Source organism: Pongo pygmaeus, chromosome 18, assembly GCF_028885625.2.
Source record: "Pongo pygmaeus isolate AG05252 chromosome 18, NHGRI_mPonPyg2-v2.0_pri, whole genome shotgun sequence".
Taxonomy (NCBI): domain Eukaryota; kingdom Metazoa; phylum Chordata; class Mammalia; order Primates; family Hominidae; genus Pongo; species Pongo pygmaeus.
In genome coordinates, this window is record NC_072391.2 from 32,425,614 (window position 1) to 32,442,805 (window position 17,192).

Genomic DNA, 17,192 nt, shown 5'->3' on the forward strand with positions numbered 1-17,192 from the left:
GAGAATTGCTTGAGCCCGGAAGGCAGAGGCTGCAGGGAGCCAAGATTGTGCCATTGCACTCCGGCCTGGGTGACAGAGAGAGACTATCTCAATAAATGAATACATAAATAAATAAACACTATGTAAAGCACATCAGAAGGCTAACCTTGACCTTAAGATCATGGGTGTGAAACACGGAACTATAGTGAAATACACTCCACATTCAGGTAGTCCTTTAGAGCTTTTTTATTTTTTCATAATTTTAAAATTTCTAATTTACTGTAGAGAGGACGTCTCACTACGTTACCCAGGCTGGTCTTGAGCTCCTGGCCTCAAGTGATCCTCCTGCCTTGGCCTCCCAAACTGCTGGGGTTACAGGTGTGAGCCACCGCACCTGGCCCTTTAGATCTTCCAAAGCAATTTTACATCAGCAATTCTATCCTCACTTTACAGAGGAAACCGAAGCTCAGAAAGGTGAAGTTAATTGCTCAAGGTCACATAGAAAGGAGTTAATGGCACAAGGGTAGGTCCAATTCAGACTCTGGCCTGGGATCCCCTCTTCTGGGGGTGATGGGAGGAGGATCTAGAAAAGATAGGCATCATCCATTTTTCTTTCAACTCAAACTTCATCTGTAAAATGGGACCAACAATCCTCTTCGCAGGGAAGAGCCAAACTGAATGGAGGAAGGGGAGCTTCATCAGGGCTTCCTAACCTGGCCTCTTAGCGGGGGCTTTAGGTGGTAAAATTTTATGACAGCAAGTGCATTCTTGTGGCTTAGACTGCTTGGCTAGGAATCTTGACTTCACGATCTGTCTCTGTGTTTAACGCCTGAGCCTCAATTCGCTTGTAAAATGGAGCATTGTTAGGATTAAAAGAAATAATCAATGCACAAAGTAGTGTCAGTAGAAGGTAGCTGTTATTTATTGTTCTATTCTGGGGTAAAGGTATCAGATTCTCAGAGGGATTCTTAACCTAGAAAGTTTGCGAACAGATGGCAAAGGTGTTTGAAAGCTATCAGGAAACCATCCTCGCGTAAAACGAAGCAGCGCTACAGAAGTGGGCTGCCATGGGAATCGGGAGGCCCAGGTTCCACTGCTAACTTGCTGCAGCTTACTGGGTGATCTGTAAATAAAAAGGGAGGTGGCGGTCGTCCGAGCTGGCAGCCGCAATGCAGCCCCAGGTAGATCTAGGGGCAGACGGTAAAGGCGCTCCGAGGAAGGGCAAGCGCGCAGCCTCCGGGAGACTACACCTCCCAGGCTGCCTTGCGCGCCATGCGGCACCCTACGCTAGCACGCGAGCCTCCCCGTTCCCCCACCCTACAGTTACTGTCTCTCGCGAGAAGACGGGCCGCGCCGGCGGTAGCGATTCCCAGCGAGTGGTGGTGGTAGTGGTGGTGGTGGCGGCCGAGACGGTGGCGGCCATTTTGGTGAGGCCTCGGGAGCGGCGGCGGCGGCGGTTCGCTGGGAGTAGCGTCTGCCCTTTTTCCCACCCACCGTCCGCATCTGTGTGCTGCGAGAAGAAGCAGTGGAGGCAAGGCGGTGGCAGTAGCCGCAGTCTCCAGGGGAGTTTAAAGGCCGCGAAGGCGGTGGCCAAGAGGGGGCCCTCCCCCCTCCTCGGCGGGAGGGGGGGTGGTGCACACGCCCCCGAGGACGCAGGTAAGGAGAGGGAGACAAGATGGCGGACGCCCCACAGTTCCCCCTCCCATGATGGCTGACTGCGCGCGCATCTTTCCGCCACCGCCTCCCCTCCCACCTTCCCGGGGTGCTGCGCGCGCACCCTCAGCCGGGGCCCCGGGCCGGTGCGCGAGGCTGTCGGCGCGCGCCCATAGAGACAGGCTGAGGGGGTCAGGCCGGCCGGCGCTGGGCCCCGGCGTGTCTCCTCTCCCTTCCCGCCCTTCTGCGCACGCGTGCCTGAGCGAGCGAGCGAGCCCTGAGAGGACGGACCCAGGTGCGCTCCTGCCCGCCCACCAACCCAGTCGCCCCTCAGGGGCGCGCGGGAAGAGGAAGGGGGGCGTGGGACGAGTAGTCGGGGCGCGCGCCCACCACATCTAGCCGGGGGACCAGGACCTGGTGGCACGAACCCTCCCTTCTCTCAGCCTTTCGCGGTCGGGTGATGGGGGGGGGGGCTCCCTGACGGGCTTGGATGAGGAGCTTCCCAGCCCCGCGACCCTTGTGTGCGTGGGCTCGCGTTCTGGCGGGAGCCCCCGGGCCGTGCGCGCAGCCGGCTCGCTCCGCCTCTAGCCGCGCACGCGCGGGCCCCTCCCCCGCCCGGCGCGCACGTTGGGTGGGGTGGGAGTCTGGAGGGGGCGGGGCTATCTCAGGGCTAGTGGCAACTTGGGCAGAGGTCAGGGGTCACGCGAGGTCAGTCCGTCGGGAGGGCTAGGGAGATCACGAAACCTGAAGTCAAGAGTTCAGGCTTGTTGGCTTCTGGTGAGCTCGTGTCTTGGGAACGTGTGGCGGAGTAGGGAGTGAATCAAAGCCGGCACTGTGGTTTAGGAATTTCCTTAAACACTGGGGAAGCATTTCCGGGCCTCCTGCGGGTTCACACTGCCTGTTTCCGGCGCGTGGTTCTTGGCAGTGCGGCCTCTCGCTTTTGACTGCTCCTGAGTCTCCTTTTGCTGTGGTTCTTGTGTTTGGGGAAGTGTCTCAAGGCGCAGGTATGGGATTCACAGCGCCCTGCCCTGAATCCCGGGCGGATTTTCCTGTGACCAGCATGTTTGTTGACTCTTCCCGGGAGTTCCACTCTCATTTCTGCGTTCAGCCCTCACTGGAAAGGCACGCAGGCAGGTAGCACCTTTCTAAGGTTCTGGATGTGACAGCTTTTTTTTGCTGTATTTTTTTTTTGTCTTCCATTCTGTGGTTGGAGCCTTTACACTTAAAATTTTTGAATTTTCTTTCTTCACTCCTTTCCTGCTCCTGCCCCCAGGCAGGATCGTATGTCCCTTCGGAATTCACAAAACATGATATGCATTTCTCTGAAATGTGAGCTTTTCCTACTACCGTAGTTTTTCTGTTTCTAGTCTTTTAACTGATTTGGGTATATTTAAACGTCTCAAAAAACTGGAGTAAATAATACGCTTTGATGGATGTTTCAGGTGTGATTCCCTTCAGTACGGCGGCACCGTGGAAGTGCAGACTTTCACAGGGGGTGTGGTCTCAGCTCACACAGGTGAGGGATCTGCTACCATTTTGTGTGCTGATGCTAATGGGAGAAATGTTTGAGATAATGAAAGCAATTATAGGTCTGTATTGGGGATTTTCACTCTAGAGAAGCATGGGAATGTTTGCATGTGATTTTTCTGTGGAGGGTTTGATTATAGTAGTACAACAACAGAACTGAGGCTGTGGGTTGAGGAAAACGTGGTCAACCTGGCTCTACCAGGAAGAGTAGCAGGTTTTCCATGGTTTTGGCATCAGACTATGTGGATTGAAGCCCTCCTACCACTTTTTTACTGTGTGACCTTCCGCAAATCATAAGGTCTTAACTTCCTAACTTACCAAACATTATATTAGAATGTAAGCTCATTTAGGTCAGGAATCCTTTCTGCATGGCTCTATCCGTTGTGTGTAGGAGGAAGTCAATATTTGTTATGCTGTGAAAAGCACTTGGTTTTTAAGGTAGGTGTGAGGATTATAGAACACATCAAACAAGTACTAAAAGTATTTCATACATAGTAAGTGCTTAAGAAATGTAATCTGTAATTTCTGTGTTTCTCTTTATTCAGTGTTATTTCTGGTTTTTTAAAAATACTTTTTCATCCCCTTTAACTGCATTTCTGTCTTTTTTTTTTTAACCCTACTTTAGGTGCTCCAGAGGCTGGTGGACCTGAGCGGAGGCTGGGACGCCCTGGTGGGCCCCGGGCCCTGGAAGGCGGGTCCCGGTGGCCGGTGGCCCAGAATGAGGCCAGCTCCCAGCATGCCCTGCAGCCGGACGCCAGCCCCTCGGCCAGCAGCAGTGGTGATAACGACCCAGTCATTCTTCAGGCATCCAAGGAGGAGCCTGGGAGTGGGACCATGCAGAGCAGCCCCTCCCCTGCTCACCCTCAGCTCCCAGTCCTACAGACACAGGTTTGAAAGTGGGAAGAGTTCCTTCTCTGCTTCTGCTTTGTGGATTGTTGAGTGTGAGGCAGAAGAAATGTGGCAGGGGAATATTTGTGGAGAGTTTTGGAGAATCTTTGGTGCTCAGGGGGGCTGGGCTGTAGTATGTCAGGTCTGTTGGATACTCACATTCCATTTAACATTAGTGCAATATTATCTCCCAGAGTGCAAAAGCGCCTCGTTACCTGAAAAAGATTGAATTAGGCTAGGCTGGAAATGGAGGTCGTGGCACCATGCTTCTAAGACTGTACGCTTTGAGAATAGTTTAACTTCTATCAGAACTGGAGTAGGATAAGCCTATGGATGGTGTGTAGTGTTCATTCCTTTCTCATACCAAGGAAGGGTGTGGGGTAGGAAAAAAAGCATGGCTTTTAAACACATCTAGGTGGGTGTACAGTCAGCTTTCTTTTTATTTTAATTTTTAAAAGTTTTCTATTAAAAAGAGTTGCTTTATTGTGTCATCCTTGCACATGGGCCATACTAATCTTTTCTGTATCCTCCCAGTTTTAGTATATGTGTTGCCAAAGTGAGCAGTACAGTAAGCTTTTCGTGTTTGTAAAGTCGGTATTTATAATTTTCCTGAGAAACGGGAAATTTGTGACATACAGTCTTTTGTCATTTAGCCGAGGTAAGAATTTGAGTGGCACAGTGTAAGGCTTATGTCCTGGAGTGAATTTGTGAATTCCCTGAGTATCCACATTTCAGCAGGACTTTGTTTTCCATTTTTTTTTTTTTTTTTTTTTTTTTTGAGATGGACTATCTTTCTGTCACCCAGGCTGGAATGTAATGGTGTGATCTCGGCTCACTGCAACCTCCGCCTCCCAAGTTCAAACAGTTCTCCTACCTCAGCCTTGCGAGTAGCTGGGATTACTGGCACCCACCGTCATGCCTGGCTAATTTTTATATTTTTGTAGAAATGGGGTTTCACCACCATGTTGGCCAGGGGCTGGTCTTGAACTCCTGACCTCAGGTGATCCACCCACCTCGGCCTCCCAAAGGATTGTGATTACAGGTGTGAGCCACGAGGCCCGGCCTGTTTTCCATTTCTTTCTTTCTTTTCTTTTTTTTTTTAAGATGGAGTCTCGCTCTGTCACCAGGCTGAAATGCAGTGGCGTGATCTCGGCTCACTGCAACCTCCGCCTCCTGGGTTCAAACAATTCTTCTGCCTCAGCCTCCTGAGTAGCTGGGACTACAGATGCGCGCCACCACGCCTGGCTAATTTTTTTGTTTTTAGTAGAGACGGGGTTTCACCATGTTTGCCAGGATGGTCTTCATCTTTTGACCTTGTGATCCCCGCCCGCCTCAGCCTCTCAAAAGTGCTGGAATTACAGGTGTGAACCACCACGCCTGGCCCAGAGTTCCGCTCTTGTTGCCCAGGCTGGAGTGCAGTGGTGCGATCTTGGCTTACTGCAGCCTCCATCTCCTGAGTTCAAGTGATTCTCCTGCCTCAGCCTCTTGAGTAGCTGGGATTACAGGCGTCCGCCACCAAGCCCAGCTAATTTTCTGTGTTTTTAGTAGAGATGGGGTTTCACCATGTAGGTTAGGCTGGTCTCAAACTCCTGACCTCTGGTAATCCACCCGCCTCGGCCTCCAAAAGTGCTAGGATTACAGGTGTGAGCCACCATGCCCAGCACTGTTTTCCACCCTTCCTTCCTTCCTTTCTTCCCTCCCTCCCTCCTTCCTTCCTTCCTTCCTTCCTTCTGAGTGCAATGGCATGATCTCGGCTTACTACAACCTCTGCCTCCTGGTTCAAGCGATTCTCCTGCCTCAGACTCCTGAGTAGGTAGGATTACAGGCTCGCACCACCACACCTGGCTGATTTCTGTATTTTTAGTAGAGACGGAGTTTCACCATGTTGGTCAGCTGGTCTGGAACTCCTGACCACATCATCCGCCCGCCTCGGCCTCCCAAAGTCCACCGAGCCCAGCTTCCGTTTCTTAATGCTTTTGCAGTACCTTGTAAAGTGACGTGTTGGGTGTTTGAGAACAGTGGCTATGCCTCCAGCCCTGCCTGCCCAGTGAAGAGGTTAAGGTGGCCTGGGATTTATTGGTGGCTGTTGAATTTGGTGGTAGCTCACATTTACTGCATAAGTGAATTTGCCACACTTGTTCTGAAAATAGAGGGTAAATAGGGAGTTGTTTATGTGAATGAAATCACTGAGGCTCTGAAACGATCAGAATTTGAAATCATATGCTCTCTCTCTCTCTCTCTCTCTCTCTCTCTCTTTTGTGAGACAGAGTCACCCTGTCATCCAAGCTGGAGTGCAGTGGCGCGATCTCGGCTCACTGCAACCTCCGCCTCCCAGGTTCAAGCGATTCTCATGCCTCAGCCTCCTGAGTAGCTGGGATTACAGGCTCCCGCCACCACGCCCAGCTAGTTTTTGTATTTTCAGTAGAGACGGGGTTTCACCACGTTGGCCAGGTTGGTCTCAAACTCCTGACCTCAGGTGATCCACCCACCTCAGCCTCCCAAAGTGCTGGGATCACAAGCATGAGCCACCACCCCCGGCCTATATATATATATTTTCTTAAGTTTGGGAATTGTGTAAATGTCAGGACATAATTCTTGCATGTCAAGCATCTATAAACTTGGCTCTGCCATCTCGAGTCCCTTATTAAAACTTTATCCCGAGGTCGGGCGTGGTGGCTCACGCCTGTAATCCCAGCACTTTGGGAGGCTGAGGTGGGCGGATCACGAGGTCAGGAGATCGAGACCATCCTGGCTAACACGGTGAAACCCCATCTCTACTAAAAATACAAAAAATTAGCTGGGCATGGTGGCCGGCACCTGTAGTCCTGGCTGCTCAGGAGGCTGAGGCAGGAGAATGGCGGGAACCCGGAAGGTGGAGCTTGCAGTGAGCCGAGATCGCACCACTGCACTCCAGCCTGGGCGACAGAGCGAGACTCCATCTCAAAAAAATAAAATAAAATAAAAAACTTTATCCTGAACGTTTGTGTTTATGAAAATAAGATTTATACCTTACTCTACACAGTTTTTTTTTGTGAAGATCGGATGAAATAATGTACTTAAAACAGCACAGTGCGAAGCATTTATTTTCCCCATCATTTTCCTCTTTTCTAGATGGTGTCGGACGGCATGACAGGCAGCAATCCTGTGTCCCCTGCCTCATCCAGTTCCCCAGCCTCTAGTGGGGCAGGCGGCATCTCCCCACAGCACATAGCTCAAGATTCCTCACTGGATGGACCTCCAGGCCCCCCAGATGGTGCCACAGTGCCGCTGGAAGGGTTCAGCTTTTCCCAGACTGCTGACCTGGCTAACAAGGGCCCAAAGTGGGAGAAGAGCCATGCCGAAATCGCAGAACAGGCCAAGCATGTACGTATTAGGAAGGCTGATGAAGATTCTTGGGAGTTATCTTCCCTAAACTCCCACGTCCTCTGGAGTATTTTGTTTCTTTTCTTTTTTGTCATGGATTTAGGGTATAGGTTCTGCCTTAATGTATATGATCATGAGCAAATTGCTTGAATACGGAGTCTCATTTTCCTTGCTGTAAATAAAATAGGAATGATATAATAGTTTATAGGCTATTAAGAGGTTTAAATTATAGGAGCAAGGCCAGGCGCAGTGGCTCACACCTGTAATCCCAGCACTTTGGGAGGCTGAGACAGGCAGATCTCTTGAGCCCAGGAGTTCAAGACCAGACTGGGCAATGTGGTAAAACCCCGTCTCTGTAAAAAGTACAAAAAATTAGCTGGGCATAGTTGCACATGCTTGTAGACCCAGGAGCCTGAGTTGAGAGGATCACCTGAGCCCAGGAGGTCAGGGCTGCGGTGAGCCACGATTATGCCACTGCACTTCAGCCTGAGCAACCGAGTAAGATCCTGTCTCGAAAAAAAGGAGAAAATAGACACAAAAGCACTTTATAAACTGTGATGCTCTTAAGATTTACTGGTTTCTACTTATTTCTGTCGTGCGGTCTGTGTTACATTTATCCAGTGGTAAGTGTGGTCTGTGGGCCAGCAGCATCAGCATCACCTAGGAACTTACTAGAAACACAAATTCTCTGCCGGGCATGGTGGCTCATGCCTGTAATCCCGGCACTTCGGGAGGCCGAGGCGGGTGGATCACCTGAGGTCAGGAGTTCGAGACCAGCCTGGCTAACATGGCAAAACCCCATCTCTGCTAAAAATACAAAAATTAGCCTGATGTGGTGGCGCAGGCCTGTAGTCCTAGCTACTCCGGAAGCTGAGGCAGGAAAATTGCTTGAACTGGGAACCGGAGGTTGCAGTGAGCTGAGATGATGCCACCGCACGCCAGCCTGGGTAACAGACTCCGTCTCAAAAACAAAAACAAAACAAAAAAAACCCACAAATTCTTGGTACCCCTCACCCACCGAGCCATTTGAAACTGAGGGTAGGGCCCAGCAATCTGTTTTTAGTTTTTATTTTTATCTTATTTATTTTTTTTTTTGAGACGGAGTCTCACTCTGTCACCCAGGCTGGAGTGCAGTGGCACAATCTTGGCTCACTGCAAGCTCCGCCTCCCGAGTTCATAGCCATTCTCTTGCTCAGCCTCTTGAGTAGCTAGGACTACAGGCGCCCACCATCACACCCGGCTAAATTTTTTGTATTTTTAGTAGAGATGGGGTTTCACCATGTTGGCAAGATGGTCTCGATCTCTTGACCTTCTGATCTGCCAGCCTCGGCCTCTCAAAGTGCTGAGATTACAGGCATGAGCCACTGCACCCAGCCGCAATCGAGTTTTTTTTTTTTTCCTTAAGATAGAGTCTCAGTCTTTCGCCCAGGCTGGAGTGCAGTGGCATGATCTTGGCTCACTGCAAGCTCCGCCTCCTGGGTTTCCGCCATTCTCCTGCCTCAGCCTTCCGAGTAGCTGGGACTAAGCGCTCGCCACCATGCCTGGCTAATTTTTTGTGTTTTTAGTAGACACGGGGTTTCACCGTTTTAGCCAGGATGGTCTCGATCTCCTGACCTCGTGATCCACCCGCCTTGGCCTCCCAAAGTGCTGGGATTACAGGTGTGATTACAACCTGTTTCTGAAAGTCCTCCAGATGATTCCGGTGCCTGCTCAAGTTTGAGAGCAGCTGGTCTAATATCCATGTCTTTCTTGATGTTTCCTTCACTATCAGGCCGTTTAGTTCTGTCTCGTCTCTGGCTGTCATTTTCTCTGATTTAGTTTTTATCAGGAGAGGACAGAAATAACAAAGGCAGAGGCTGGGTGCAGTGGTTTTTGCCTATAATCTGAGCATTTTGGGAATCCCAGGCAGGGGGATTGCTTGAGCCCAAGAGTTCCAGACCAGCCTTGACATTGTGAAACCTCGTCCCTACAAAAAAATACAAAAAAATTAGCTGGGCATGGTTGCATGTGCCTGTAGTCAGCCTCAGCTACTTGGGAGGCTGAGTTGGGAGGCTGAGTTGGGAAGATAACCTGAGCCTAGGCAGCAGAGTGAGACCCAGAAAAATCTCACTCAGATTTCTGAGTGAGATTCAGAAAAAGAAATAAGGCAGTTGTCCTGAATTTTTTGAGTCGTCTCTGTCAAAAAAATTTTAAATGCTTTTTTAGTAAAAGACAATCAGTGTAGAAACTTTAGTAAAAATGACCACTCTTTTTTATACCTAACCAGTGTTAAACATTTCATGTATAACATTTCAGTACTTTTTACATAAACATATGCATTTTTACAAAAGTAGTATTTTTAAAAACAACAGTGTGTCAGTTGGGCATCATAGCATATTTCTAAGCTTAATGCATCATGAACATACTCTAAGTAGAATTCTACAATGGTGATGACCCCTTGTATCTAGAATCAAGAGGGAAGTGTGTGTTCCCTACACCTCTGGGAAGCTCCCCTTGGGATATGATTTCCCAAGTCTCTCCTATGTCTGTGGGGTGTGGAGATTGTGTTAAATAATGGAAAGAGCATGAAATTGCTGTCTGGAGTCCTCAGACCTATTTTGGATTCCCATTTTCTATTACTTTCTAGCTGTGTGATCTCGGGCAAATCACTTAATCTCCCTGATCTTTTTTCCTTCTTCATCTCCCTGATCTTTTTTCCCTTCTCTGAAGAGAGTATGATACCTGCCTGTAGGTTTGGTATGTGGACTAAACATAAGCATAACACACTCAGCCCACTTAGTGCTCAGGAATTCAGCCGTGGCAGTGAGATGGAGTGTGTGTTTAGAACTGTTGATTGATCTGGCTCTCCCTGATTAGGAGGCCGAGATCGAGACTCGGATTGCTGAGCTGCGGAAGGAGGGTTTCTGGTCACTGAAGAGGCTGCCTAAGGTGCCAGAGCCCCCTCGCCCCAAAGGTCACTGGGACTATTTGTGCGAAGAGATGCAGTGGCTCTCTGCTGACTTTGCTCAGGAGCGCCGCTGGAAACGGGGTGTGGCCCGGAAGGTAGGTCTTCCGCTGGGACTTCCTTCCTTTTCCTTTTCAGGTCTGTTCCTTCCCTTGAAGGGTGGGTTAGTTGGAAGGGGACCAGACAGAATGGTGTAGGCATTAAGAGGCAAACTCTTGATTTTCCAGATTTCTTGGCCTTGATTATTTTCTTTGCCTTTGGATGGGGAAGTCTGGCTTTGAGTGTTTTCACCCTGGGTCTTCATTCCCACAGGTGGTGCGCATGGTGATCCGGCACCACGAGGAGCAGCGGCAGAAAGAGGAACGGGCCCGGAGGGAGGAGCAGGCCAAGCTGCGTCGAATTGCCTCCTCCATGGCCAAGGATGTCAGGCAGTTCTGGAGCAATGTGGAGAAGGTAGACAGTGGGGATCAGGAAAGGAAAATGGCCTTGGATTAGATTGGTAGATGGTATGATAGTAGGAATGATCAAAACTTCTTGAGGGAGTAAATTATAATTTCAGGCAACTCTAATGACGTTTATGTTGTATGGATAAAAAAGTATAGTGGCAAAATATGGGTCCTGCCTTTGGGGATTGTTAATAGTTCTCCTTGACACCTCTAGGCCATCTGTCCCTTGCAGGGCATTTAGCATGTGTTTACTGAAATGTATTTGTGCTACTTAGCACATGCTTAAATTCTGTCAAAGTTCCCACTGCCCGTATAGTAAGTTGTAATTATTTCTTAAGTACTACCTGGGTTCCGTCTATATTTTCGGTCTTGCCTCCTGCCATGTTCATTCCTTCTCCCTTCCACTCCACACCCACCTTTCTTTTGTATATCTCTGGCCATTTACACATAGACTTTATGCTGTTGGGAATGCTTTTTTCCTCATGTGTACTTAGGGAACAGCTACCTATTTTTTAATTGTCTTGGACAGAGTTTTGCTCTGTCTCCTGAGCTGGAGTGCAGTGGTACGATCACAGCTCACTGCATCCTCAACCTCCTGGGCTCACACGATCTTCCTGCCTCAATCTCCCAAGTATCTGGGACTGCAGGCGCGTGCTACCACATCTTGCTAATTAAGAAAATTCTTTTTAATTTCTTTTTTTAAATTTTTTTGTGAAACAGAGTCTCACCCCGTCACCTAGGGCAGTGGCACAATCTTGGCTCACTGCAACCTCTGCTTCCCAGGCTCAAGTGATTCTCCTGTCTCAGGCTCTGGAGTAGCTGGGATTACAGGCATGTGCCACTATGTCTGGCTAATTTTTGTATTTTTAGTAGAGACAAGGTTTTGCCATGTTGGCCAGGCTGGTCTTGAACTCCTGACCTCAGGTTATCCACTCGCCCTGGCCTCTCAAAGTGCTGGCATTATAGACGTGAGCCACCGCACCTGGCCTAAAAATATTTTTTTGTGGAGGCAAGGTCTCGCCGTTACACACCAAGCTGATCTTGAATTCCTAGGCTCAAGCGATCCTCTCGCTTTGGCCTCCCAAAGTGTGAGCCACTATGCCTGGCTTCACCTACCTGTTTTTTTGTTTTTGAGATGGAGTCTCGCTTTGTTCCCAGGCTGGAGTGCAGTGGTGCAATCTGGGCTTACTGCAACCTCTGCCTCCCAGGTTCAAGCAATTCTCCTGCCTCTGCCTCCCGAGTAGCTGAGTTTACAGGTGCCCACCACCACGCCTGGCTAATTTTCATATTTTTAGTAGAGATGGGGGTTTCACCATGTCGGTCAGGCTGGTCTCGAACTCCTGACCTCACGTGATCCTCCCACTTCAGCCTTCCAAAGTGCTGAGAATACAGGTATGAGCCACTGTGCCTGGCCCACCTACCTATTTTTTGAGATCCAATTCCAGTTGGGTGTGGTGATGCATGCCTGTAGTTCCACCTACGTGGGAGGGCAAGGCAGGAGGATCATTTGAGCCCAGGAGTTTGACACTAGTCTGGCCAACATAGTGAGACCTCATCTCTTTAAAAAAAAAATAATAATAATCCAGCTTCAGATTGTAAACCTTCCCTCCACCTGAGGCGAAGCTGGCTCTTCTTCCTGCATGCTCCCTTTGTGCTTCCTTTAGACCATAGTAAGCCCCTAAGGTTATTTAGTTTTACTCTCCTAAGAGGCCAGCCCAGGATCTGGTTAAAGAAGGCCTCCCTAAACATCTAGTAAAAGTACATAAATAAATGGTTATCTTGGTGAGCAGTCCCTTTCACATCTGTGGCAGGTGGTGCAATTCAAGCAACAGTCCCGGCTTGAGGAAAAGCGCAAAAAAGCCCTGGACCTGCATTTGGATTTCATTGTGGGGCAAACTGAAAAGTACTCGGACCTTCTGTCTCAGAGCCTCAACCAGCCATTAACCTCCAGCAAAGCAGGCTCTTCCCCTTGCCTCGGCTCTTCCTCAGCTGCCTCCAGTCCTCCACCCCCTGCTTCCCGCCTGGATGATGAAGGTGTGTGTTCTCTTTGGCCCTGTTACTCTTCCTTGTGTACCCTTTCCAGAGCTGAAAAACCCACCCTGTGGCTTGCAGGGCCCGTGGACTTTGTGACCTTGTTCTCCTGCTATAGATGGGGACTTTCAACCCCAAGAGGAGGAGGAAGAGGATGATGAGGAAACGATTGAAGTTGAAGAACAACAGGAAGGCAATGATGCAGAGGCCCAGAGGCGTGAGATTGAGCTGCTTCGCCGTGAGGGAGAATTGCCACTGGAAGAGCTGCTCCGTTCCCTTCCCCCTCAGCTGCTGGAAGGGCCTTCCAGCCCCTCTCAAACCCCCTCATCTCATGATAGTGACACCCGAGATGGGCCTGAAGAAGGTGCTGAAGAAGAGCCCCCTCAGGTGTTGGAGGTATAGGCAGAAGGAGCAGAGGGAGGGTTCAGAGAGGGAGCAGAGGGAGAGGTTCAGGGTCTGAGTTCCGGGCTGTGAGGTTGGTTATGAGTTTTAGGAGTTCTACTAGTAATGGACATTTGGGCTCTTTGGGGATGACTGGGGAAGAATCTGTTTGGGACAAGTTGCATTTTGTGATTGGCAGGTTTTGGCGCTATAGTGGAAGAGCGTATTGCACTTTACTCTTTAAATTGCTGTGTGGTCTTGAAAAAGTACTTGCTCTGTTACTTGCCACTTCTCTGAACGTGCCCTAATGTTCCCTTATTGGCTTATAGGTTGGAAGCTGGCATGGTACCCTTAAGTCTTTTCTGTTTCTCCATATGTCTCAAGTGCATGGGGAAGTGTTGGGTGCCTTTATTTGTTTCCTGGCACTTTCACAGGTCCTTCCCTAGGCACTGGGGCCAGGATTTGGTAGCTGGTGCTGAGAGAAAACCCTTGATTGTATTCTTGCCCTGGGATTATACCAGTGGCAACTGTCACTGACTGGGACAGAGATTCTCCTGTGACACCTTTTTCAAGTTTGTGCCATTCTTCTGCTACTCTAATCTTAGACCCTTCCCTTTTTTATCTTTTGCCATACAGATAAAGCCCCCACCCTCTGCTGTCACACAGCGCAACAAACGGCCTTGGCATCCAGATGAAGATGATGAAGAGTTTACTGCCAACGAAGAGGAAGGTCAGGGCTGTTCTGTTTGTCCTATTGTCCCTTACCCCTTGAATGAATTGTTTGGACCTAACCTTTCAGGCTTTCTCATCTGTTTCATTTGGACTGTGTCCTTTGCCTCTAGCCTCTATCCCTATTAATCTTGCTTCTGTCTCTTTCCTAGCGGAGGATGAAGAGGATACTATAGCAGCTGAGGAACAGTTGGAAGGGGAGGTGGATCATGCCATGGAGCTGAGCGAGTTGGCTCGAGAAGGTGACATTCACCAGACATTTTACTAAGCATCCACTTGGTGTCTGCCCTGTGCAGTACCAAGGATAAAGAGATGGATACGGCACTTTGTATCCACCCTGGAGGAATTCCATGTCTAATGACTAAGACAGACTTGTGAACCAATAATGATAAGTAGAAAGTGATGAGTGCTTATGATAGAAGTTTAAATGGTGATATGGGAGTGAAATGGAGGGAAGAGCTAATGTAGGAATATATTGACAGCATTTGACCTGGACCTTGAGAGGCTCACCAGGTTGATAATGTTCTTCCCAATTCCCATGTACTTCCCCCAGGTTGTGGGGCTTGGCTTTGCTAGCTGATGCTGAAAGTAAGCTCTCTTGCCTCCCCTCAGACCTGGGCCTAGCAGTATCTACAGAGACCTAGGTAAAATTAACTGGTACCACTCAGACCTTCCCTTCTCCCTCCCCTCAGAGCAACCAAAAGCTTTTTATTTCTCTTCCAGGTGAGCTTTCCATGGAGGAGCTATTGCAGCAGTATGCAGGAGCCTATGCACCAGGCTCTGGGAGCAGTGATGATGAGGATGAAGATGAGGTTGATGCTAATATCTCTGACTGTGAACCAGAGGGGGCCGTGGAAGCGGAAGAGGCTCCTCAGGAGGATAGTAGCAGTCACTCAGGTGAATATGTGGTCATGAAGCAGGAGCTGGGGAGGGTGGCCATTGGAGGAGCAGGTATGGTGAGCAGTAAGCCTTGGTCTTATGCTTTAGACTCTGTGGAGGACCAGAGTGAGGATGAGGAAGATGAACATTCAGAGGAGGAAGAAACAAGTGGAAGTTCAGCATCAGAGGAATCTGAGTCTGAAGAGTCTGAAGATGCCCAATCACAGAGCCAAGCAGATGAAGAGGAGGAAGATGATGATTTTGGGGTGGAGTACTTGCTTGCCAGGGATGAAGAGCAGAGTGAGGCAGATGCAGGCAGTGGGCCTCCCACTCCAGGGCCCACTACTCTAGGTCCAAAGAAAGAAATTACTGACATTGCTGCAGCAGCTGAAAGTCTCCAGCCCAAGGGTTACACGCTGGCCACGACCCAGGTATCCCCAGGTTCTGGCATCTCCTTTCTCATGTCTTGACTTTCTCATGTCCACACGACAAATGCCTCTTTTCCATTGCGTTACCTATTTTTCCTCTCTGCCAGGTAAAGACGCCCATCCCCCTGCTTTTGCGGGGCCAGCTCCGGGAGTACCAGCACATTGGGCTAGACTGGCTGGTTACCATGTATGAGAAGAAGCTTAATGGTATTCTTGCTGATGAGATGGGGCTTGGGAAGACCATCCAGACCATCTCTCTGCTTGCGCACTTGGCTTGTGAGAAAGGTAAGTAGGCAAGGCCCCTTCTTTTGTGCCCCCTAGTCTAGCTCCCTGGGAGCTTGTTCAGTGATGACTCCAGCTTCATTGACTTTTGCTTTATTGACTCCGGTCATTAACTGTATAGAGAGGACAGTGTAGGTGCTAGGATTCCTAGGAAGGGCCAAAGGGTGGTCAGGGTTATAACTGAGGAATCAGAACCACTGAATTTACATTTCCTTACCATCTCTCATTTTTTTGCCAAACAGGTAACTGGGGTCCCCATTTAATCATTGTTCCCACCAGCGTGATGTTGAACTGGGAGATGGAGTTGAAACGTTGGTGCCCCAGCTTTAAAATCCTCACTTACTATGGAGCCCAGAAAGAGAGGAAGCTCAAGCGGCAGGTTTGATGTTTCATGTGGTCACTTTCCTCCCATTGATGCCTCCTTTATTTTTAAGCCCTTTCCTCAGGTGAATTCCTTTTCCTCCTCTTTTTTTAAAAAAAATTTTAAATTTTTTGTAAAAATAAAGATGGGGTCTCACTATGTTACCCAAGCTGACCTTGAACACCTGGGCTTAAGAGATCCTCCCACCTCAGCCTCCCAAAGTACTGAGACTATAGCTGTGAGCCAGCGCACCCAGGCCCCTCCTCTTTCTGTCGCTCCATTCTTTTGCTGGGACTTTCTCTTTTCTTCCAACCTGATTACTGTCCTTTGAGGAGTTTAGCATGTCTTCCCTTTGCTTTCTTTTCTTTTCATCCCACTATCTGCTACTTCTGTCTTTGATCTTTCAGGGCTGGACCAAGCCCAATGCCTTCCATGTGTGTATCACGTCTTACAAGCTGGTGCTGCAGGACCACCAGGCCTTCCGTCGCAAGAACTGGCGCTATCTCATTCTGGATGAGGCGCAGAACATCAAGAACTTCAAGTCACAGCGCTGGCAGTCACTCCTCAATTTCAACAGGTGGAGATGGAGATGGGGATTCATGGGAGGGTTGACTCGGCTAGAAGGGAGGGCTGCCTGGGTTGAGGAATGTATCAGAATACTCAGAAGGTTGGGAGCTTGCTGACCGTACTCTCTCTGATTCTTTCTGTCTCTTTGCAGCCAGAGGCGCCTGCTCCTGACAGGAACTCCCTTGCAGAACAGCCTCATGGAGCTGTGGTCCTTGATGCACTTTTTGATGCCCCATGTCTTCCAGTCTCATCGCGAGTTCAAGGAGTGGTTCTCTAATCCCCTAACTGGCATGATTGAGGGCAGCCAAGAGTATAATGAAGGTCTAGTCAAACGCCTCCACAAGGTAGGGCCTGCAACAGTTTGTCAGGGTATTGGGAATGGTAAGGAACCGTTCCTGAGCACCTGGGCAGTGCCCAGGAAACCGTTGGGGAGAGGGAAGTTAGCGCCAGGCTGAACTCCTTTGTCAAGCTGCAGTGTTCTAGGGACTAACCCATTGCCAAGTTGAGTGACCTCATCTTAGTCATCAATTCTGGTTTTTTTTTTTTTTTTTTTTTTTTTTTTGAGACTGAGTCTTGCTTTGTCGCCCAGGCTGGAGTGCAGTGTTGCGATATCCACTCAGTGCAAGCTCCGCCTTCCGGGTTCACACCATTCTCCTGCCTCAGCCTCCCAAGTAGCTGGGACTACAGGCGCCCGCCACAAAGCCTGGCTAATTTTTTTTTTTTTGAGACAGAGT

The 17,192-nt window shown here is 49.4% G+C and overlaps 1 protein-coding gene, 1 non-coding gene and 1 pseudogene across 8 annotated transcripts in view; 2 read left to right on the forward strand and 1 right to left on the reverse strand.

The window, feature by feature from the left end:
- Nucleotides 1-1,363: 1,363 nt before the first annotated feature.
- The window catches only part of SRCAP (Snf2 related CREBBP activator protein), a 41,602-nt gene continuing 25,773 nt past the window's right edge, over nucleotides 1,364-17,192 (forward strand). For 4 of the 7 annotated variants that reach the window (XM_054453449.2, XM_054453453.2, XM_054453454.2 and 1 more), the window contains exons 1-16: nucleotides 1,364-1,635; nucleotides 3,075-3,148; nucleotides 3,785-4,047; nucleotides 7,159-7,410; nucleotides 10,267-10,452; nucleotides 10,667-10,807; nucleotides 12,612-12,834; nucleotides 12,950-13,227; nucleotides 13,849-13,942; nucleotides 14,094-14,183; nucleotides 14,665-14,838; nucleotides 14,929-15,251; nucleotides 15,356-15,533; nucleotides 15,773-15,909; nucleotides 16,299-16,468; nucleotides 16,610-16,802. In XM_054453449.2, coding sequence (XP_054309424.2) covers nucleotides 3,994-4,047; nucleotides 7,159-7,410; nucleotides 10,267-10,452; nucleotides 10,667-10,807; nucleotides 12,612-12,834; nucleotides 12,950-13,227; nucleotides 13,849-13,942; nucleotides 14,094-14,183; nucleotides 14,665-14,838; nucleotides 14,929-15,251; nucleotides 15,356-15,533; nucleotides 15,773-15,909; nucleotides 16,299-16,468; nucleotides 16,610-16,802 — 2,493 coding nt within the window. In that variant the 5' untranslated portion in view covers nucleotides 1,364-1,635; nucleotides 3,075-3,148; nucleotides 3,785-3,993. Of the gene's footprint in view, nucleotides 1,928-2,378; nucleotides 2,637-3,074; nucleotides 3,149-3,784; nucleotides 4,048-7,158; nucleotides 7,411-10,266; nucleotides 10,453-10,666; nucleotides 10,808-12,611; nucleotides 12,835-12,949; nucleotides 13,228-13,848; nucleotides 13,943-14,093; nucleotides 14,184-14,664; nucleotides 14,839-14,928; nucleotides 15,252-15,355; nucleotides 15,534-15,772; nucleotides 15,910-16,298; nucleotides 16,469-16,609; nucleotides 16,803-17,192 lie in introns of those variants that run through there. The other 3 variants (XM_054453451.2, XM_063654959.1, XM_063654958.1) reach the window with 2 other exon arrangements.
- LOC129016471 (U6 spliceosomal RNA) lies at nucleotides 4,514-4,614 on the reverse strand (annotated as a pseudogene).
- Nucleotides 13,632-13,760, forward strand: LOC129016402 (small nucleolar RNA SNORA30/SNORA37 family). Its single transcript, XR_008494804.1, has one exon. It is a non-coding gene; the product is annotated as a small nucleolar RNA SNORA30/SNORA37 family (small nucleolar RNA).